This window comes from Gigantopelta aegis, chromosome 10, assembly GCF_016097555.1.
Source record: "Gigantopelta aegis isolate Gae_Host chromosome 10, Gae_host_genome, whole genome shotgun sequence".
Taxonomy (NCBI): domain Eukaryota; kingdom Metazoa; phylum Mollusca; class Gastropoda; order Neomphalida; family Peltospiridae; genus Gigantopelta; species Gigantopelta aegis.
In genome coordinates, this window is record NC_054708.1 from 89540248 (window position 1) to 89563999 (window position 23752).

Sequence of the window (23752 nt, forward strand, 5' to 3'; positions counted from 1 at the left end):
TGTTTATAGGCAGCCCTCGTTAGCGACGGCCATATACACGACCATCGGATATATAGCCACTTCGTATATAAACACCGTCTAGTTCACAGTATTCTTTAAAAATGTAGTAATTCCTATTCCAAGCCATTTGTAATTACCCATGGGGTTATGGCATATTTTATACAATAATAAATTTGACAAACTGAAAAATGAAGGCAGTGTTTAGGTGTTTAGATTTTTTAGCGAACAACACATGATCAATTTATCTGTACATGCAAAGGCCTAACTAGTCGAATCGTCGCCGTTTAAAATGCTTCTGTTGCTGAAATAAATTAATGTATAAGCTTATTATCATTCAGTACATGTTTATATATCTTTTTATAACTTATTTTCATTATTTTTCTTTTAATTTACCCTACGTCGCATAGGACGGCCAAGCGTTCTCCTTACACGAGCGTGGCAAATCGTTTTGACATTGCAGTTATTCGAGGGTTGCCCATCACGTGACTACAAAAATAATACGTCACACCTCTTCCGTTATTTTTTCCTGAATTATGGACCGTTGACATAATTCAATTATTAGTAATTAGTGGGGTACAACACATCAAATGTATATATTTTAAGATAATACTTTGTCAGGTCATTAATTAGGTCAACCATCCGTGACAGAGCGCCTTTAAAACAAGTACTACTTGTAATCTGACAGCCTTTATTAAGAATAATAGATACAGGTAGTTCCTTTACTTGATGCCTTTACCTTTGTACACACCGGCCTCGGTGGCGTCGTGGTTAGGCCATCGGTCTACAGGCTGGTAGGTACTGGGTTTGGATCCCAGTCGAGTAATAGAATAATAGATACAGGTAGTTCCTTTATTTGATGTCTTTACCTTTGTACACATATTTGGGAAAGTAAGATAAAGCAAGATAAAGCAAGATAGGTTTTACTCTTCTGACCATGGCAACAGCATTGACTTTTGCAATTAGCTTTGTATTTAAATCATGGATCATTGAATCTTGGGTAACAGGTGTAGGAAGTAGGGGCGGGGGCGTTACACCCCACCACCACCACCCCCAGTAGGAAGGGAAATCAAGGCTTAAATTTGACAAGCAGCAACAGACAATTGCCACTCAAAATACACAATATGCTTCCACAAGCAGCTTTTGTGCTCCATCTTAAAGCATTGTACAGCTTTGAGAATTAGTGTCCAGCTATGTTGACATTAGGATAACCATTAAGTTAAATATAAAAATGAAAAGAGAGGAGAAAGTGAATAGTTTGGATTTACAACAAAAAAGGAGTAAAATTCATATCCTTTCAAATGATCTAGGAGTGCTTCTCTGTTTGTAACTTAATACACACACACACACACACACACACACACACACACACACACTTGAACCTTAAACGTGGGAGATAAGAACAATGTTAAAACAGGTATTCCTTTACCAGTACTCTCGGATTGCTCGTTGTTTTAAGTGAATTTATTTTTAAACTATAACGACTAATCATTTTAATTTTATTTGTTAAAAATGCATTTTTGTGTGTATATGTATGTTTCGGGTTTTGGGCGAGTTTTTTAATATAAATTGAAATATAGTGAATTGTAATTTTTATGTGTGATACTAGCCATGTTAGTCTTAGCAAATAAAATGTGAACTATTTTTTGTCATATCTCATAGTCATATTGATATTTGTTGGTTTTATTCCATACAGGTCGGTCCCTTTACAACTGTAACAACTTTACACTGCTGGTGTAGTCATCTGACTGTGTTTTCTGGTGGTATTTTCATTTCACCCAACACTGTCGATCCAATTGGTGATATAGCCTTGTTCCTGACGTTTTTCCAAAACCCTGTGGTGGTCACCCTCATTGTTGCCGTTTGGATTCTGTTCATTATGTTGCTCATCTGGGCACGCAGAGTAGATCAGAATGATTTAAGAAAGGTAAACGAGCATCATCAATTATTTGTATGTTGAATTCTAATTCAGGCTGCATATAATTAGCCAAATCCATTTGTGCCTGTAAAACCATTAATGTGTCAGAAATTTCTTAAATTTCTTGAAACAGATAGTAGTGACCATTTTTATGTTAGTACTGTGTTCTTTCCAAAACATTATTAGTTACCTCTTCTTTCTCAAATTGATTTATTGAATTAGAATGAGGATAACTATATGTTGTATTTGACTACTTGTCGGTGTTAATGCTGGTTTTACAGTCACAAATATTTGTATTACTGTCTCCACTTCGCATGGCTGGTAATTAAAACTCAATCCCCAAAATGCTAATGTTTTTTGTGTAATTTTCTGACCCCCCTTATTAGTTGACTTTTCAAGTTACAAACTAATATTTTCATGAAAAAAAATTGACTTTTAGGCAAAGATACACGATACGCATGTGAAGCATTCCAATTCATAATTTTATTGAGCATGCTATGTCTTGAGAATACTGAAAGAGACACTGACATGCCACTGCTATGTGAGTGGGTGAGATGGATGTGCTTACCTCCCTGCCATAATGATCTGTTGTGCAATGGCATCAGTTGAAAGCAGGTTATTCCTTCAGTCACATCCTGGCAACTAAAACAGAGATGAAAAATCATTCAGATTTTAATGCCATCCAAAAAGTTTTCAACTTGTTCTTTGATTCAGTGCCTACTGTTTTCTAGATTCTTTCTCAAAGTATGTTGGGTTTTTTGTGTGTGTTTTTTTATCTGCCTAACTCAACACCCAATACCTCACCCTTTTACAAATCTGAAGGACAAAACCGTATTCCGATGTTAAAATCATATCTGTGCAAAAGGCAGTTGAAAGGATGTTACAGAAAGTCGTGATTGCATCCATGATCCACTATCAGATGCTTGTCCTTAGAAGATATGTAACAGAATGTTTGTTCCTCTTGCACCACCAGTAGTAGTAATTTCGTTATTTATGATCGTATCACAGCTGTCACCAAACAGCATCGCACGAGGGCATCTCCTTGGCATAGACTGAATGAGTCTCTGAATCTGGGCACGTGGAATCCTAGCCCGTTCTTCCTGCAGTGCATGTGACAGTTGCGAAAGTGTCTGAGGTAATGGGTCACGCTGGCATACACACATGTCCAGTACGTCCCATAGATGTTCAATGGGGTTGAGATCTGTCGATCTTGATGGCCATGGCAGCACATTAATGTTCTCATTCTGTAGGAAATGTTACACATGCCGTATGCGGCCTGGCATTGTCCTGCTGAAAGAGTTCTCTCTGTCGATCCAAAATGGGAAGCATGTCATGATGAAAGATTTCATCCGGTAGCGTACAGCTGTCAGGTTGCCTTGTACGAACACAAGTTCACTTCTGCTGGTGTATAAGTTGGCTCCCCACATCATGACACTCCCTCCACCGAATCTGTCAACTTGGGTGATGCAGTTGTTGGCTAAACATTCATTGTGGCATCTGTAAACATGAAGGAAACGTGACTCATCGCTGAACCATACTCGCTGCCAGTTTTCCAAGTTCCACCCCTGTACATTCGTGCACCAGCGAACACGTAAATGTCGATGTTGACCTCGCAGGACGGGGCCAACATACGGTCTCTTAGCCTGTAAACCAGCTTTTCGAAGTCAGTTCCGAATGGTTTGAGCAGATACCCTTCTCAAACCAGGTATGCGTCCAGCAGTGTTCGTTGCTGTGGCAGTTCGGTGACACAAGTGCAGAACTCGGATGTAGAGATCTTGTCCTGCAGTTGTTATGCGAGGTATTTCACTTCTGGGCCAGTTTTCAGCTGATTGACGTGAAATGGTTCATGAGCCGTGCGACTGCTGACTGCGATTGACCTAACTGGAAGCGGTCTATTGCAATGTTTCGATTCATCAGGCTTAGTTTTGCCACTTCCAAGACTAGCATAGACATGTAACAGAATGTTTATTCCTCTTGCACCGCCAGTAGTTGCACTGCCCTTCCAAGACTAGCATAGAACACTCAAATGTGCACAGGCTAGAGCTCAATGGAATATACACAGAGCTCTGTGATGGCATGCACTTTTGAATCACTGTAAAACGGTGATATCAGGTGTTCGCGAAAGATGAGTATATCCTGCCCCACTGGTGGCACTCATGATGCATGATTCATATATTGCCCTTTATTACAAACCTATTCAATCTTACTACAGTGATAAAGACATTTTAAAATCGTGCGATAAATTTATCTTATATCGCACATATGTGCAATTTGGGTCAGAACCTTTAAATGGGAAATTCCCTTTTTGCTTTTACTGGAGTTCGTGCCTTTCTGTTAGGTCATTAGACCTGTCAACCTTTAGTCAGGAGAAAGCAGTGTGTGTGTTAAAGCAGGAGCTTCTTTAAATGCACACGATTTAACACTTCAGTCATAGTTTCATTGTGCAATCTAGTGGAAAGACATTTTAAAAGTCAGAGGCACACCTGTCAACCTTTAGTCGTGTTGAGAAAGCAGGAGATTTTGTCAAAAAGCACAAGATTTTTTAAATGGACACAATTTAACACAAAATCGCAAATTATTATAATAAGTTATATGAACACTACATAATGTCATATATACTTGTCAGCATTAGATCTTGGCATTAAAACAAAATCTAAAACAAATTTAATTTAAAATTATATAGACTACATTGTATTTAGTTGCTGTTGAATGTAAACTGGAGGTTTGTATTAATATGTATGTATGTATGTATGTATGTATGTATGCAATCTAATTAAAATTAGCTCCACTGGTTAATTACTATTACCTGTGGATCTAACAGCACCCCGTTGGAGCTCATGTCCAGTTGACCTTTCATTCGGCCAATCAAAACCTTACTTGCAAAATCATGCCAGTGATTTTAAAATAATTTGAAACGAAGTATTCCGGGAACTAATTTGAATATAACATTTTATATACAATTTGTATTGTGATGGTATAGCCATAAAATCTGTTTATACTAGTAGACAATCCAGAGTTTATTACTGCACTTTTCCCCCTGTTTTTTAATGTTAAAATAGACCAACACGTTCGCCTATTGCATAAATAGTCTCGCCCGATATTTTTAGAATTTGTATGCTCCCAAATAACGCTATAAAAGGCAAAGTGTAATTGGTCGATATTTAAATTGTTATTTATAGATAAAATGTCACCTGGACATGGGAGTCCACGCAATGCTGTTAGACCAGTAGAGCTAATTTTAATCAGATTGGTATGTATGTATGTATATTACTCTTTTTTATTTTAATGTTTAAATATTATTATGATTTAATACATATTTTGAAAAATCACTATTTTATCCAAAAAATTTCAAAACACGAACAAATGAATGAATGAATGAATGAATGTTTAACGACACCCCAGCACGAAAAATACATCGGCTATTGGGTGTCAAACTATGGTTAATGCAACCCAATGTGATGATCAACATCAATATAAAAATTCAGCAGGTCAATAAAAACACAGTGTAAAGGACTGTGTAAAAATACAAATATCACAGATAGATATAATTAAAATTTAGAATAAAACTCAGTGTCACGTAAAATTTGTAATATAATTTCTGGATGGAATCGAAATGATTCCATCACATTTCTTTGTCCAAATAAAAAATTTTGAGTTGCTGACAACTGCTTACATGCCAAAATGTGGCGCACAGTCAGAAGACACTGACAGTGCTCACACTGAGGTGGAGGATCTTTCTTCAAGATAAATGAATGGGTCAAGTAAGTGTGACCGATGCAGGCATGACACAAGACTATTTCATTTAAACATGAATTAGTACTTTTACGGTATTACTCTTCAGGTTACATTACATCATGTGTGATTTGTGTACCTAAATACCTAACAAAAATGTATGTAAATCGTATAACTTAATATTGAGTTTTTACTATAATGAGGAACAATGGTGTGGTACTTATTTAAAATAATTATAACGGTGTAATAAACATTCTGTTTCCACTAGTCATAAGTAAAACCTCATTATTGACATAATTATACCGGAATTATACCAATTTCCATTGAGTAACGTTTTGTCAAACACAACATTTATTAATTGTACAAAAATAATCCCTTGAAGTGTACTCTTGTTACCACCATTTTACTACACTAACATACAAAACTAACTGATACAAGTATATGACCAGCTATGTGTTTAGGGAAATGACGTCACACAGACCTGTCAACCTTTAGTCAAGAGAAAGCAGGAGTGTGTTGAAAAAGCAGGAGATTTTTTAACTGCACACGATTTAACACAACTTTTTAAAAAGTACTACAGTAAGTTATATGAACACCACATGCCATGTATACTTGTCAACCTTAGTTATTGGTATTAAAAAAAAATAATAATAAAAAATATTTAAAACAAATTATATATATATTAAATTTTGTTTTAATTATTTTTAAATATTATTATAATTTAATACATGTATATTTTTAGCAATAACTCTTATCCAAAAATCTTAACACCAACAAATTTAAACATTAATTAGTACATTTACGGTATTGCACTTACAGGTTGCATCATCGTTATTTGTGTTTCGTAAAAGTAGACCCAAAACAAATTTATATATGCCTAAATCTTATAAATCAATATTCAGTTTTCACTACAATAAGGTACAGTGGTGTGCTACTTATTTAAAATCACCATATCTATGCAATAAACATTGTATTTCTACTAATAAGTTATACTAATCATAAGTAAAAGCTCATTACTGACATCGTGTAAAATATACCGGAATTATACCTATTTCCGTGAGTAACGTTATGTCAAGACAAGACAATACTTTATTTACTCTCTGGCCGTTGCACAACGGCGTAGGAGGAATATATACATAATATTTCTATAAACACGTGACAAGATGAAAGAGAAATACAAAAGTTAAATTACAATGATTGTGAATTAATTCCTATGAACATTTGCATACAACATAAAGCTGTGAATATTCATAAAAATACAAATATATAAACTGTTTAGCCGGTAGAACTAGTTAAAATTGTTATTTGTAAATTAATGTTCAATATATATGTAAAATGTACTTCTGGGGGTTGGGGATGTGAAATATCAAGGATGTTTAAATGCAGTCATAATTACTTTTATAAACTTTGCTAAATTCAAGATTTATTAATTGTAGGAAAATAATCACTTAAGTGTACTCTTGTTACTAATATTTTACAGTACAAACCTACAAATCTAATTGATACAAGTATTGCTTATACAGCTAATTGGTCTTTCTGTTGTCTTGCTTTGACATGTGATTTTGACATCGTGTGTATTGATGCATGCGTTCGCGGTCTACTCTGGCACTTCCAGCCATAGAACTTTGCGTTATGTAATCCAGTGGGAAAACATTTTACGAGTCAGAGGTGTTATTAGGACTAAATTGGATAGTTTTATATATGGCAACACTGAATGTCAATACACAGCCACGGTAGCTTGCATTTTTTTTATGCTTAGAAAATAACGATTTCGCGGGAGAAACGTTTTTCCCGCGGGAGACTTGATCAAATACTAGGAGTCTCCCGCGGAATCCGGGAGGGTTGACAGGTCTGACGTCACATATCAGCGTGCGCGCGCATCTGGTAGGCACACGTCGATAATGGCCAGTAGTAACAAAGCGAACTAGTCTAGAGTGAATAGCAAACAATGGCCAAAACATGTGCTTAAATTACCTTTTGTAGCACGGAAACGCTATTCTACATAGCTCATATATGGAGGAGATACATGTATCCTTTTGACCCATACAATTTGACGATAGGCTGAGGTCAAGACTATAACAAACATCCTCTTTTTCTTTTCTTTTTTCACATGAATAAATTGTGTGTGTGTGTGTGAACATTATTACAAATGAACAACCAGTAGACAAGACTGATGTGTTACACTTGTCTACTGGTTCATTTGTAACTAAACAAGTATCTTATTGGAAAACTTTACAAAACTTTAAAACTATTAATTTTATTTTCTAGCATTCTTTTACTGTTAATATATATATATAATATATATATATATATATATATATATATATATATATATATATATATATATATATATATATATATATATAGTATTATTATTATTATTATTATATATATATTATTATTTATTATTATTATTATTATATTATATTTATTATATATATTATATATATATTATTTTATTATTATTATATTATATATATATATATATATATATATATATATATATATATATATATATACTATATAAATTGCCATTTATATTTTAATCACCTAATCCCATGCGGGGCAAGACATAGTTTAATATGCAGTTGGTCTATGATTTCCGTTGGTGGTCCTATTGGGCTATTTCTCGTTCCAGCCAGTGCTCCACAACTGGTGTAACAAAGGCTATGCTATTTATGATCCTGCCTGTGGGCTTCTGCATATATCCGAGTGCATCGTTAAATAAAAAATTCCTTCCTTTGAAATCCCAAACAGTGTCAGTTACCTTTGACAAGAGGCACAGTTTCAAAGGCTTTTACTTTCAACCTGATCAATAAACTAGTTAAAACAACTAATTACTGTAAATTGTAACAATAAAATGTTTTTATGTTTTAATTTAAGATACAAATTAACACAATGCAAATTTCATATGATATTTGCTTTATAATGATATACAAAAATATATATATATATAATTTTATTGATTTTGTAAATTCTGTTTTTATTAGAAAATAGAGATCCTGGTAAAAAAGATTCAGTCCAAGTGTTATCAATGTCATCACATATTGAATAGCCCCAAGTCAGTATCCTTTTTGTGCACGGAAACATGAGATACTGTGGAAAAGAATCTCTGAATCTGATACCAGTGTTCTCTTCAGCATCCCTTAATTCACCCTAAAAGACCCTTAATTAATCCTGAAAGGCCCTCATTTTATCCAAGAGCTGCCAGTTGTCTATTTGTCCATAAACAGGAATCATTGATATCTAGAAAAAAATACGAAAATTGTTAATTTTCTATGAACGTTTTATATTGTGTACAAAGAGGTTATTATCAGAGTGTTTTTCGGTATCGTCAATATCATATATTAGGAATAAACATTATTTTTATTCCTAATATATGATATTGACGATACCGAAATACACGAGGGTAATAATCTCTTTATTATATAAGCTCAAGCTTATTACAACGTGTTTTTGTAAACTGTACACGCAACTTTAATTCCAGTCCACCATTACTAGATATTCAAATGACTTAAGAATATTTGGTGCAGTGTATTTTTGAATGGAAATGACGTCAAACTGAAATGACGTCATTTTGGATGTCCTTACATCAAAATAAAGTTATGCCTAACGTTTTTTGTTTTCTGAATAATGGACAGCTTTCAGTGTCAAATTGCCATTGAAATGTTTTTATTTGATGACTGAATGCCAATCATGGAGTGTCACCCAAGTACGTTTGATTAAACGTCAATAAACCTAGTGCTGAGACCTCGACTAATTTACATCTAATTTGCAAAGTTATCAAATTCTCAAAGTATGTGATCTGAAAAATATCACATACTCTGATTGCACTGAGAATGTAAGATATTATATGATAAATATTAGTATTAGTAACTATATATAGCATGATTTGACTATCACATATACACACATGCACACACACAAACACACACACACACACACACACACACACACACACACACACACACACACACACACACAACACAACTCCCTGTTACATTATGTAATCTAGTGGGAACACGTTTGTATCGCTGTCAACTCTGGCCCAGACTCGTCATAGTTACATTATGTAATCTGAGGCCGTCTAGCTCTGACATGTGATTTTAACATGGTTTGTATCGCTGTCAACTCCGGACCAGACTCGTCATAGTTACATTATGTAATCTAGTGGGAACACGTTTGTATCGCTGTTAACTCTGCACTAGACTCGTCATAGTTACATTATGTAATCTGAGGCCGTCTACCTCTGACATGTGATTTTAACATCGTTTGTATCGCTGTCAACTCTGGGCCAGACTCGTCTTAGTTACATTATGTAATCTGAGGCCGTCTAGCTCTGACATGTGATTTTAACATCCTGTGTGTCGCTGTCAACTCTGGACCAGACTCGTCATAGTTACATTATGTAATCTAGTGGAACATGTTTGTATCACTGTCAACTCTGGGCCAGACTCGTCATAGTTACATTATGTAATCTAGTGGGAACACGTTTTTATCGCTGTCAACTCTGCACCAGACTCGTCAAAGTTACATTATGTAATCTGAGGCCGTCTAGCTCTGACATGTGATTTTAACATCGTTTGTATCGCTGTCAACTCTGGGCCAGACTCGTCATAGTTACATTATGTAATCTGAGGCCGTCTAGCTCTGACATGTGATTTTAACATCGTTTGTATCGCTGTCAACTCTGCACCAGACTCGTCATAGTTACATTATGTAATCTGAGGCCGTCTAGCTCTGACATGTGATTTTAACATGGTTTGTATCGCTGTCAACTCTGGGCCAGACTCGTCATAGTTACATTATGTAATCTAGTGGAACATGTTTGTATCACTGTCAACTCTGGGCCAGACTCGTCATAGTTACATTATGTAATCTGAGGCCGTCTAGCTCTGACATGTGATTTTAACATCGTTTGTATCGCTGTCAACTCTGCACCAGACTCGTCATAGTTACATTATGTAATCTGAGGCCGTCTAGCTCTGACATGTGATTTTAACATCCTGTGTGTCGCTGTCAACTCTGGGCCAGACTCGTCTTAGTTACATTATGTAATCTGAGGCCGTCTAGCTCTGACATGTGATTTTAACATCGTTTGTATCGCTGTCAACTCTGGGCCAGACTCGTCTTAGTTACATTATGTAATCTGAGGCCGTCTAGCTCTGACATGTGATTTTAACATGGTTTGTATCGCTGTCAACTCTGGGCCAGACTCGTCTTAGTTACATTATTTAATCTGAGGCCGTCTAGCTCTGACATGTGATTTTAACATGGTTTGTATCGCTGTCAACTCTGGGCCAGACTCGTCATAGTTACATTATGTAATCTGAGGCCGTCTAGCTCTGACATGTGATTTTAACATCGTTTGTATCGCTGTCAACTCTGCACCAGACTCGTCATAGTTACATTATGTAATCTGAGGCCGTCTAGCTCTGACATGTGATTTTAACATGGTTTGTATCGCTGTCAACTCTGGGCCAGACTCGTCATAGTTACATTATGTAATCTAGTGGAACTTGTTTGTATCACTGTCAACTCTGGGCCAGACTCGTCATAGTTACATTATGTAATCTGAGGCCGTCTAGCTCTGACATGTGATTTTAACATCGTTTGTATCGCTGTCAACTCTGCACCAGACTCGTCATAGTTACATTATGTAATCTGAGGCCGTCTAGCTCTGACATGTGATTTTAACATCCTGTGTGTCGCTGTCAGCTCTGGGCCAGACTCGTCATAGTTACATTATGTAATCTAGTGGAACATGTTTGTATTACTGTCAACTCTCGGCCAGACTCGTCATAGTTACATTATGTAATCTAGTGGGAACACGTTTGTATGGCTGTCAACTCTGGCCCAGACTCGTCATAGTTACATTATGTAATCTGAGGCCGTCTAGCTCTGACATGTGATTTTAACATGGTTTGTATCGCTGTCAACTCTGGGCCAGACTCGTCATAGTTACATTATGTAATCTGAGGCCATCTAGCTCTGACATGTGATTTTAACATGGTTTGTATCGCTGTCAACTCTGGGCCAGACTCGTCTTAGTTACATTATGTAATCTGAGGCCGTCTAGCTCTGACATGTGATTTTAACATCGTTTGTATCGCTGTCAACTCTGGGCCAGACTCGTCTTAGTTACATTATGTAATCTGAGGCCGTCTAGCTCTGACATGTGATTTTAACATGGTTCGTATCGGTGTCAACTCTGGGCCAGACTCGTCTTAGTTACATTATGTAATCTGAGGCCGTCTAGCTCTGACATGTGATTTTAACATGGTTTGTATCGCTGTCAACTCTGGGCCAGACTCGTCTTAGTTACATTATTTAATCTGAGGCCGTCTAGCTCTGACATGTGATTTTAACATGGTTTGTATCGCTGTCAACTCTGGGCCAGACTCGTCTTAGTTACATTATGTAATCTGAGGCCGTCTAGCTCTGACATGTGATTTTAACGTGGTTTGTATCGCTGTCAACTCTGGGCCAGACTCGTCTTAGGTACATTATGTAATCTAGTGGGAACACGTTTGTATCGCTGTCAACTCTGCACCAGTCTCGTCATAGTTACATTATGTAATCAGACCGTCTAGCTCTGACGTGATTTTAACATGGTTTGTATCGCTGTCAACTCTGCACCAGACTCGGCCGTCTAGCTCTGACATGTGATTTTAACATGGTTTGTATCGCTGTCAACTCTGCACTAGACTCGTCATAGTTACGTTATGTAATCTGAGGCCATCTAGCTCTGACATGTGATTTTAACATGGTTTGTATCGCTGTCAACTCTGCACTAGACTCGTCATAGTTACGTTATGTAATCTGAGGCCATCTAGCTCTGACATGTGATTTTAACATGGTTTGTATCGCTGTCAACTCTGCACTAGACTCGTCATAGTTACGTTATGTAATCTGAGGCCGTCTAGCTCTGACATGTGATTTTAACATCGTTTGTATCGCTGTCAACTCTGGGCCATGCAGACTCGTCATAGTTACATTATGTAATCTGAGGCTGTCTAGCTCTGACATGTGATTTTAACATGGTTTGTATCGCTGTCAACTCTGGACCAGACTCGTCATAGTTACATTATGTAATCTAGTGGGAACACGTTTCAGAAGTCTGACGTGATTTTAACATCGTTTGTATCGCTGTCAACTCTGCACCAGACTCGTCATGGGAACATGTTTGACAAGTCAGGCACATTATTATAACTAAATTGGATAGTTTTATATATGGCAACACTGAATGTCATTACACAGCCTGTTGAATCAGTGGCAACACCCTTCGTAGCCATTACGATGACAAAAAACTTAACAGTATTAACAGTACTTAACACGTCATTTTATAAACTCCATGTGGGTTTTTTAACAATATATCCCACAATTCTCACTTCGGGAAATGTTAAACAGTTGGGACAATTCGGCCTGTTACTTTGTCCGAATGAAAACGAAAATGTGAAGTTACTTCCCTTATGTTATTTTAGCGAAAGTAGATAAAAAAAAATTCATGCTTACACCACTCTCATTTACCAGGAGAATTTTTTCCCGCACAGGTTTGCTGAAGCTTTAATCAAATACCAGGAGACTTCCACGGAATCTGGCAGGGTTGACAGGTCTGGTCAGAGGCGTTATTAGGACTAAATTGGATAGTTATATACTCAACAAAAAAAGAAACTTCCGATTTGTACATATAGTATTTGTTGTGTTAAAGAATTCATTGTGTAATGAAATTATATAGGTAGTATTAGCCTTGAGCTGTATTATCAGGATTCATGAATTGTATCGATTATTTTTGCACTGTTAATCGTCGACAACGAGAAATTCAATTTGCACGTGCATGCATGGTTCGACATGTCCCGTGTAGTATTCGGTTAATTTGTTTTACTTGTCTTACTGACATTGTTGTCAAGTGAACGAAAACGCTTAAAAATTTGTAAAAAAAATTAACGTTTTTTACATTGTAGAATTTTTAGTATGCCAAGAATACCCAATAATTTACGCGAACGGGCGATTGGCATGCTTGATGCTGGCATGTCGACAGAAGACGTTGCAAGGCATGTTGGGAGTTCTAGTCGAGCGATACGAAATCTTCGCATAAGATTTCGAACGACAGAAAGCACCAACGACCAACGTCTGCATGTTACAACACGTGGTCAAGACCGCTATACCATGAACACGCATTTGCGCAATCGATTCCAAACTGCCACTGCTACTGCTGCTAACACACCTGGGCTTCATAATAACCGAATCAGTAGGCAAACTGTTCGTAATCGTCTGCAGGAGAACGGTTTACATGCACGACGTCCTTACGTCGGATGCGTTTTAACGCAACGTCATCGTCTAAATCGTCTTAATTGGGCACGTGTACACACTCGTTGGATACGGCGACGCTGGAATACCGTTCTTTTTTCGGATGAATCCAGATTTTCTTTACAACGTGGTGATGGCAGGGTGCGCGTCTACCGTAGGAGAAATGAACGCTATTCTGACTGCTGTGTTCTTGAACGAGATCGTTTCGGAGGTGGGGGTTGTGTCATGGTCTGGGCAGCCATTGCCCATGGTTATCATTCACCACTAGTCGTCATTGATGGCAATTTAAATGCTCAACGTTACCGCGATGACATTCTCGCTCATCACGTCATTCCTCTGTTCCATAACAACGCCAACATCTCGATTTTTCAGCATGATAATGCCACCTCTCATACAGCTAGAGACACTGTAAATTTCCTTAGGACAAATAACATTGATTTCATTGATGACTGGCCCGTCAAGCGCTCATTCAGGAATGGAACAATATTCCACAGGCAGAAATCAACACTTTAGTCAATTCTATGTGCCTGCGATGCACTGCAGTGGTCAATTCAAGAGGTTGTCATACCCGTTATTAACCCCTACCACACTTGGTCAAAATTTCTCCCAGTTTCTGTTAACCTATGGCCATTATTTTTGCACCAAACGATGCATCATGGAACACTCTTTAAACGCATATATAACAATTATTCCCCCGGTTTGTTTTCATCAAGCTATGTTCAAGCAAAGTTAGCGGAAGTTTCTTATTTTGTTCAGTATATATACTCTTACAAAAAAAGTAGAGGAACCTGAAATATTAATATTAATGTTAAATGTCAACTATTAGACCGAACATACGTTTAGACTACAGACGTCCTAGTAGAGAACGTTCAGGCCTGTTTATCAACACACCGAATCACATTCCATAGTTTGCACATGCATTACGCAGGTGCCCCGTACACGTGCATGGGGTGTCATTCTCGATTTTGACAATTTCAAGGAATATCCATTAATCACTGTGGAACATTATTTCTGTCAATAGTTTTCATTCTGTTGATCATACAGTTGTTATTGTTTCATTTTTAATCATTTTTATTGTTTGAATTTGCGATTTACTGATAAAAAAAACCCCGTCTACTTTCAAATTTCACTTCTAACCTTAATCGTTCTTCAAGATCTTTGGTGGTCATAAAACCTACTGTAATACTGAACTATCGGTTGTAATGTTTTCCCAATTAATTCACTATTATCATATAACCATTCCCCACAGCTAATATACCTTACAATTTCAGCAATTGTAAGTTCTTATTAGAGTTCCTCTACTTTTATTGAAGAGTATACCGGTATTTTCGAACCAAGAACAATGTCCTGATTTTTTTCTCTATTGAAACCCTTTTATTTTGGTGCTGATTGGTCGAATACCCCTGGGGTCGAACAGAAGCTTTCTCTCGAACCAGTTTATATTGGTCCGAACTGTAAAATTAAACATATTTAGTTCGAATGACTAAGTTTATGCGAAGACATACAAAAACATTATTTATGTACGAATTTTTCATCGACCCTTTCACGTCAGTCACAAAGTAAGTTATTATAAATTCGGAAGTGGAATGAATTAATCCTTGATCATATACCGGTTTAGCATGTTGTTTATTTAGCACCTATCGGTAATTGTCTTTCTAGTACAGACAATTGTACTACGATAATCGTTAGCTGAATGAACCTTGCATGTAACACCAATCAATTGGTGAGCCTAGTTAGGCTTCGCCGGTTTATTTTAATACTTTTAATCGCTACTCTCCGCATGAGCGTCAGTATATTTTGTTTTTAACTTGAAATACATGAGAGATCAATGTAATGTAGTGATTGCAACAATAAAAGGTAAAGGGACTTCACCTGTGCTTCATGCACTTTCCTTTTTTCTCAATGTTGTCAATATGTCACAAAAGATTCTACAACAGCATAAAGAACGATTTTTTTAATTAATAAATATTTATATATACAGACTACCAGTATGTTTGTTATTTGTTTATTTAACAGTGATAAATAATAGTTACAAATATATAGCTCATCCTAGATTTGGCGGTGACTTCATTACTCATGAGTCAATCGGACCATCTCGTCCATGCCAGTTTTACGGAAATATGCGAGGTGTTCTGATTGGTTTTTGTGTCACAGAAGCACCCGACAACGGCCGAATGCATGGTTCGAACTACCTGATTGGTCACATAGACTTTGATGCACCGACAGTGTTCGAGCCAATGAGATTCTACTGTATATGGCAACACAGAATGTCAATACACAGCCACGGCAGCTTGAAGTTTGTTTATGCTTAGAAAATAAAGTTTTCCTGGGATAAATGTTTATCTCACAGGAGACTTGATTAAATACTGGGAATTTCGAGTGTAATCTGGGAGAGTTGACAGGTCTGTACATCATATACAAATTACAAAACATTACACAAGATTTCTGCAGAGTATGATTATTAACGTTAAGTAAATCCATGAAACTTTAAATTAAAAACCATTTATTTTGTGCAAGAACATACCAAACGACTGCTATGTGGTATCGTGGTATTGTGCTTGTGCTAATAAACTCGTGCAATAAATACAAATTGAAAACAACCTATGTGAAGTTTTGTATATTTATTTGACACATAAATCAATATGTATTTTTCAGCTTGAGTGTTAAACATTCATTGACTGGTTGTTTGATTGGGTCATCTGTTCATTCATACATATGTTATAAGGTTTACATAATCAACTTCAACTTGTATAACATTTTCTTTATTTGATTTGAAACCTTCCTTGTAAACCACACTCAGTCAGAATGTGTGATTTGCTGTCTGTATATTTGTATTCTTACTTCCACAGACTGGTATCACAATGCTTGGTGACAACTTTCCTGAAGACCACTATGTGTACATGATCTGCGTGGTCACTGGCTGGTGGGCACATGCTGGCACCACCTCCAGAGTGTTCATGTACCTCTGTGGGAAGAGAGGAAGATCTTCACGGCATGCCATGTTTGACAGCAATAAGGAACTCTTCACATCTGGTGCGGAGAACTGGTTTCTACTCAAGACCAGCGGAAGTCTGGGCCACATTAGATCTGTGGTCATATGGCATGACAATGGTGGAGAACAGCCATCTTGGTATGTACGACTGGTTTTGTTTTATGTATTGTACTCTCAGCCAAATCACTGTCTTATGTATGCAGGACTGTTTTTGTTTTATGTGTTATATTCTCAGACAAATCACTGTCTTATGTATGTAGGACTGTTTTTGTTTAATATATTATATTCACAGACAAATCACTGTCTTATGTATGTACGACTGGTTTTGTTTTATGTATAATATTCTCAGATAAATCACTGTCTTATGTATGTACGGCTGTTTTTGTTTTAGGTGTTATATTCTCAGACAAATCACTGTTTTATGTATGTAGGTACCTTAAAGAAATTGTTGTCAAGGATGTCCAGACTGAAGAGGTATGGCACTGTATCTATGATGAATGGCTCAGCGTTGATAAAGGACTGGGAACTCTTCAAGCAGACATCCCAGCCATTGAAGATGCAACTTTTGCAAAGAAGCATTTCTACCAGTTCATGCACACAACCAGTCGCGACTTCCGTAATGGACACATCTGGATCAGCATCTTCTCCAAACCTCCGACGAGCCGTTTTACGCGTATCCAGCGTCTCACGTGTGCTCTCTGTATTCTCCTGTCGACAATGCTCACTAACATCATGTTCCACGGAATTCCACGAGATGATCCCGAGGACCAGATTGATTACGGAGATTTTCACCTCTCACTGGTGGACTTTGTAATTGGAATCCAGAGTGCCCTGATGGTGTTTCCTGTCAATATGATCATCATCTTGTTGTTTAAATTAACCAATCCGAAACCTGACACTGTACTGAAATCAGAGGAACCTGTGGATGACAAGATGAAACTTCATGAGAAAAAGAAAAATATATTTTCTAAGTTAAGGTATTTTTTAGTTTAGCTAAAATAAGTTCCTTTGGTATATGTTCTGATGGAAAGAAATAAGAGTTCACATGGTTTCTGAGGACCAAATTTAATTCGCTACTAGTAGATCAATGTGTACATAAAATACAAAGATGAGTTATGGGAATTGAATATCAGTAATGGCATAGCTGCCAACCTTCCCGGATTTTTCATATTATTTATGGTTTTAACATTAAGTCCGGGTTTTCTGGTTTCTGTTGTTATTTTCCGGTTTTAGAAAAAAACCCAGATATGAAATATTTTTGGGACGCATGTCTAGAATGTCACTTTTGGACGGGAGACTCAAGATGACTACTTTGGTGAAAGCAGTTGGCTGTAGTGGCCCAGAAAAGTGAATTTTATTTTTAAAAAATTAGTTGCAACAGTTTTCGACCAAGTACAAAGTTTTCTCCTTCATGGATAAGTCGCGGTATGGCGAATTCTATGCACTTTGCATTTATAAGACTTGACATTGTAGATTTTTTAGCGTTGTAAAAGCGGAAACGTTACGGACAAGTTTATTATTTTTTGTAGGGCCATAAGCAAAGGGACATATAATTCAAAGTTGTATAAAACTGAAAGATGTGCAAGAAAACAAAGTGGTCTTTATTTAGTTTTTTCACTGGAACAAAAATGTAAATTGTTTATGTACTCATTTACAGTAAGATGCTATTCAGCGCCACATTTCTATAATAAGTCTTCTTACCTTCACCCTTATCAAAATAATGTTTTTATCAGCGAGAACAAAGACAAAGTAAAAACGTTCGCGACAGAATCTCAATTGGACTTGGTCAAGGCTATGAAAAGTGGTAAGTTTATATTTTTTATCTCTCCTTTTAATGAAAAGAAAAGCTGGAGGTTCTGCAATCTAATTAAAATTAGCTCTACTGGGTCTACGCTGGTAGATCTAACAGCATTGCGTGGACTCCTATGTCCAGGTGACAGTTCATCTATAATTAACAATTCAAATATAATAGACCAATTATACTTCGCCGTTTATAGCTTTATTCGGGAGCATACAAATTCTAAAAATATCGGGTGAGACTATTTATGTAATAGGCGAACTTGTTGGTCTATTTCAACATTAAAAATACTGGGGGGAAAGTGCAGTAATAAACTCTGGATTGTATACTAGTATAAACAGATTTTATGGCTATTTTATATAAAATTTTATATTGAAATTAGTTTCCGGCATACTTCGTAATTTAGCCAAATCATTTCGTATACCCTCGGCATAATCCCGAATGTTTTTAAATTCTTTTTAAATCACTGGCATGATTTTGCAAGTGAGGGTTTGATTGGTTGAATGAAAGGTCAACTGGACATGAGCTCCAACGGACTGCTGTTAGATCCACATGTAATAGTGGAGCTAATTTTAATTAGATTGGAGGTCCTGATGTCTCTTCCACCAGTCTCTTGTGTAGAATCAAGGCTGCCAATTGATCCCATTTTTCTGTCTCCTCTCTTGTTGTTTCACCTAGTCCTGTTACCTTTTCTGTTTTCTGTTATTTTCTAAAAATTTCTTCTTCTGGTTTTTGAAAGGTTTGCTCTTTTGTGTGGCTCTTTTTTTCTTTTCTATGAACAGTTAGGTGATGAGTAATTTGGTCGATATGTGCAGCATGTTTGTAATTTGTAATGTAATGTAATGCTATTATGTATTCCAGGTAGCCCTGACAAGACCATTTGTGGTTGGCGGGCCCTAAAACAAACACTAAAAATAATCATTATGATAATCATAATAATGTTCGAAGGTTTCACAGTTTAAGCTAGTGCTAACAGTGATATTTAATTAGTCTGAAAGGATATGCCACTTGAGAGGGTGGCGCTTAATGTTTCCATGAATTTATGTTACATTTGTCTTTTCAGGGCCTTTTTCTCTGGCGACTGATGGACGGAATGACCGAGCGATGGAAACGACCCTCTACCCGCTGGTCATTAGTTTCTTCTGACCTGGAAAGTGATCAGGACATGCCTGCTGTGTGTTGTCCTTGGACAAGGCAGGTAGAGGCCTTAACATTGCGGAACTTCTCATGGGGAAATTTCCAGACTTGGTATTGACGAGACGACCTGGAAAGAAAACTGCATTGCCATCGAAACTGACAATGCACCAGTAATGCTCGTCACAAGTAATGGTCTTCTTGGACAACCGAAAAAAAAAGAGTACAAACTTGATCAGAATGGGGTGTCAATGTCACCTGATCATTCTTGCAGCTGAGAAAGCAGCTGGAACTTTGTTTGTTCAAGTGGATGAACTCCTAACAGATATTTTCTACTACTTAGAAAAGTCAAAGAAGTGCAAGCAGTCACTGCAGAAGTGCCAAGAACTCTACAGTGTGGAGACAAAGAGGATGTTAAAACATGTCTGCACTTATTGGCTGTCACATGGAAAGTACTTTCAAAGACTGACTGACAAATGGACCACTCGTTTGAACTTCTTTGAGAAAGAAGCTAAGTCACCTAAACCATCATCAAAGTTGAACGATGCTCGATTGGAATCTTACCAAAGAAATCTACCCAAGGTCCAGTTGCTGTACCATCATCTTCAAAAACAACCTTCTCAGCTCAGTGTTCTTGCTGGGTGAAAAGTAAAGGAGGGCGGCCGCGCGGCACCACATCCTTCAAAAAACAAAACAAAACAACGACAAAAAAACAACCAAAAAAATGAAAAGCAAAAAATACAACAAAAAAAACGGGATGAAAGCTTGGTTACCATATATCGCTGTGTGTTGGGCGACTTTGTGGAAAAACATACTCCTTATTTTGCCCCTCAGTATTTGGTACAAAAAAGTTGATACGCAATAGTAGCCGACTCATCTTAGTCAAGTCTGAAAAAACAAGATGGAATTCAGGGGTTCACTGATCATGGTTGTGGTGAAAGCCAACATATCTGGCTAATGGTGTCAGCAGAAGTTTGTTTTGTGAAAATATCCTGAAAAAGGCAAAGTCGTCCACCTCTGAAATGGTAAAAAACCCACCACCAGACAAATGGTAAAACCTAGTGCAATGCAATGCAAAAGTCTTACTTCTAGTTGTACAGTGACTGCTTTGTTTTCAGGTTCTGGATTCACAACAGTGTTGTTGGATGATTCACTGTAATGCAGCAGTGGACAGTGTGTGTATGTTGTACAGTGACATTGCTACAAAATGACAGTTCTACTATCTTTGTTTTCATGAACCATACACTAGCTACTGTGATGTTGGATGAGGCATATGGTTGACTGTAGTGCGTCAGTATACAGTGTCATTGCTACAATGGGGCAGTTCAACTATCTTTGTTTTCATGAATCATACACTACTGTGATGTTGGATGATTCACTGTAATGCAGCAGTGGACAGTGTATGTATGTTGCACAGTGATATTGCTACAATGGGACAGTTCAACTATCTTTGTTTTCATGAATTGTACACTAGACCTTACTGTGATGTTCGATGATTGACAGTAAAGCAGTCAACAATTTTGATGTATTATGTTATATGTCCTACAAGCTTTCTCTTCATGATTTATTCACTCAAATGATTGAATATGCTTCAGCTGCACTCCCTGACCCCGCCTCAGCATGGGAGGGGGAAAACCCCTTCAATCACCCCAGCCCCCATCAGATTCCCCATTTTACTTGCTGAAGATTGGCGACTATGGTAATGAGCATGCCCTTCATCAACACTTGCATCTTTCTGATGCTCTGATTGAGGGTACTAATCACACTCACTGTTTGCTGTTACTATTTATGTGATACCTTATTTCCTTCTATCAGTACGTATTACATTACTGCCGTCACCATAAGCATAGTATGTGTTGATGCACATATAGATTACCAGTTAGACCAATTTATCAAGTTTATAATTTTCTCTATTATTACTGTAAAATTACTGTTCTTGTTTTATTGCATGTGTATCTTATATATGAATAACACACAATTCATAAAACTTTAGGTGATGGTATTTTTGGTTAATATATGTAACAAAGTACCGTTGTTGACTTTCTTCACGTGTGGTAACCTGCTGGTAACTTGAACATCCATTCTCATGTTACTTCACTGCATGTATGTAATGAGCTGCCATATTGCATAGGCAGGAGGTAGACAGATGTGTGATCAGTCTAGGATCAATCGCTGTCGCTATTTAGGTATTTCTGGTTCCAGCCAGTGCCCCACAACTGGTATAACAAAGACTGTGGTACGTACGATCCTGTCTGGGATGGTGCATGTAAAATATCCCTTGCTACTAATCGAAAAGAGTGGCCCACAATTGGTGTAACAAAGACTGTGGTATGTACGATCCTGTCTGGGATGGTGCATGTAAAATATCCCTTGCTACTAATTGAAAAGAGTGCCCCACAACTAGGGTAACAAAGACTGGTACGTACGATCCTGTCTGGGATGGTGCATGTAAAATATCCCTTGCTACTAATTGAAAAGAGTGCCCCACAACTGGTATAACAAAGACTGTGGTACGTACGATCCTGTCTGGGATGGTGCATGTAAAATATCCCTTGCTACTAATTGAAAAGAGTGCCCCACAACTGGTGTAACAAAGACTGTGGTACGTACGATCCTGTCTGGGATGGTGCATGTAAAATATCCCTTGCTACTAATTGAAAAGAGTGCCCCACAACTGGTGTAACAAAGACTGTGGTATGTACGATCCTGTCTGGAATGGTGCATGTAAAATATCCCTTGGTACTAATCAAAAAGAGTGGCCCATGACTTGGTAGTAGTGGGTTTCTTCTCGTTATATGTGTTGTCCATACTGTTGTTACATGTGTTGTCCGTAATCACATATCCAACACAATCTAACCATGTAGTTATTATATTACATATATATAACATTATTTACCACAACAATATATAGTACCAACCAAAAACAATAAAACTGAATCATACAATCTGAATAAAAATAAATATTACTGTTAATACACTTGAAGTTTTAACACAACAAATATATCCTTATAACTTTGTAAACATGTGTCACCTGTTGAGAAGTCAAAGGTATGCTCCAGTATTAATACAACACATATATCATATTAACTTTGTAAACAAGCGCCACCTGTTGAGAACTCAAGGGTATGGTCCAGTATTAATACAACAAATATATCATAATAACTTTGTAAACAAGTGTCACCTGTTGAGAACTCAAGGGTATGGTCCAGTATTAATACAACACACATCATAATAACTTTGTAAACAAGTGTCACCTGTTGAGAACTCAAGGGTATGGTCCAGTATTAATACAACACACATCATAATAACTTTGTAAACAAGTGTCACCTGATGAGAACTCAATGATATGCTCCAGTATTAATACAACAAATATATCATAATAACTTTGTAAACAAGTGTCACCTGATGAGAACTCAAGGGTATGCTCCAGTATTAATACAACAAATATATCATAATAACTTTGTAAACAAGTGTCACCTGTTGAGAACTCAAGGGTATGGTCCAGTATTAATACAACACACATCATAATAACTTTGTAAACAAGTGTCACCTGTTGAGAACTCAAGGGTATGGTCCAGTATTAATACAACACATATCATAATAACTTTGTAAACAAGTGTCACCTGATGAGAACTCAATGATATGCTCCAGTATTAATACAACAAATATATCATAATAACTTTGTAAACAAGTATCACCTGATGAGAACTCAAGGGTATGCTCCAGTGTTAATACAACAAATATATCATAACAACTTTGTAAACAAGTGTCACCTGTTGAGAACTCAGTGTTATGCTCCAGTATTAATACAACAAATATATCATTATAACTTTGTAAACAAGTGTCACCTGATGAGAACTCAGTGTTATGC

At 37.0% G+C, this 23752-nt stretch overlaps 1 protein-coding gene across 1 annotated transcript in view; it reads left to right on the plus strand.

The window, feature by feature from the left end:
• The first annotated feature begins 1679 nt into the window (after positions 1–1679).
• Positions 1680–23752, plus strand: part of LOC121383040 (polycystic kidney disease protein 1-like 2) — a 31426-nt gene continuing 9353 nt past the window's right edge. Inside the window, exons 1-3 of the mRNA XM_041512799.1 lie at positions 1680–1924; positions 16807–17087; positions 17381–17926. Coding sequence (XP_041368733.1) covers positions 1877–1924; positions 16807–17087; positions 17381–17926 — 875 coding nt within the window. The 5' untranslated portion in view covers positions 1680–1876. The remainder of the gene's footprint in view (positions 1925–16806; positions 17088–17380; positions 17927–23752) is intronic.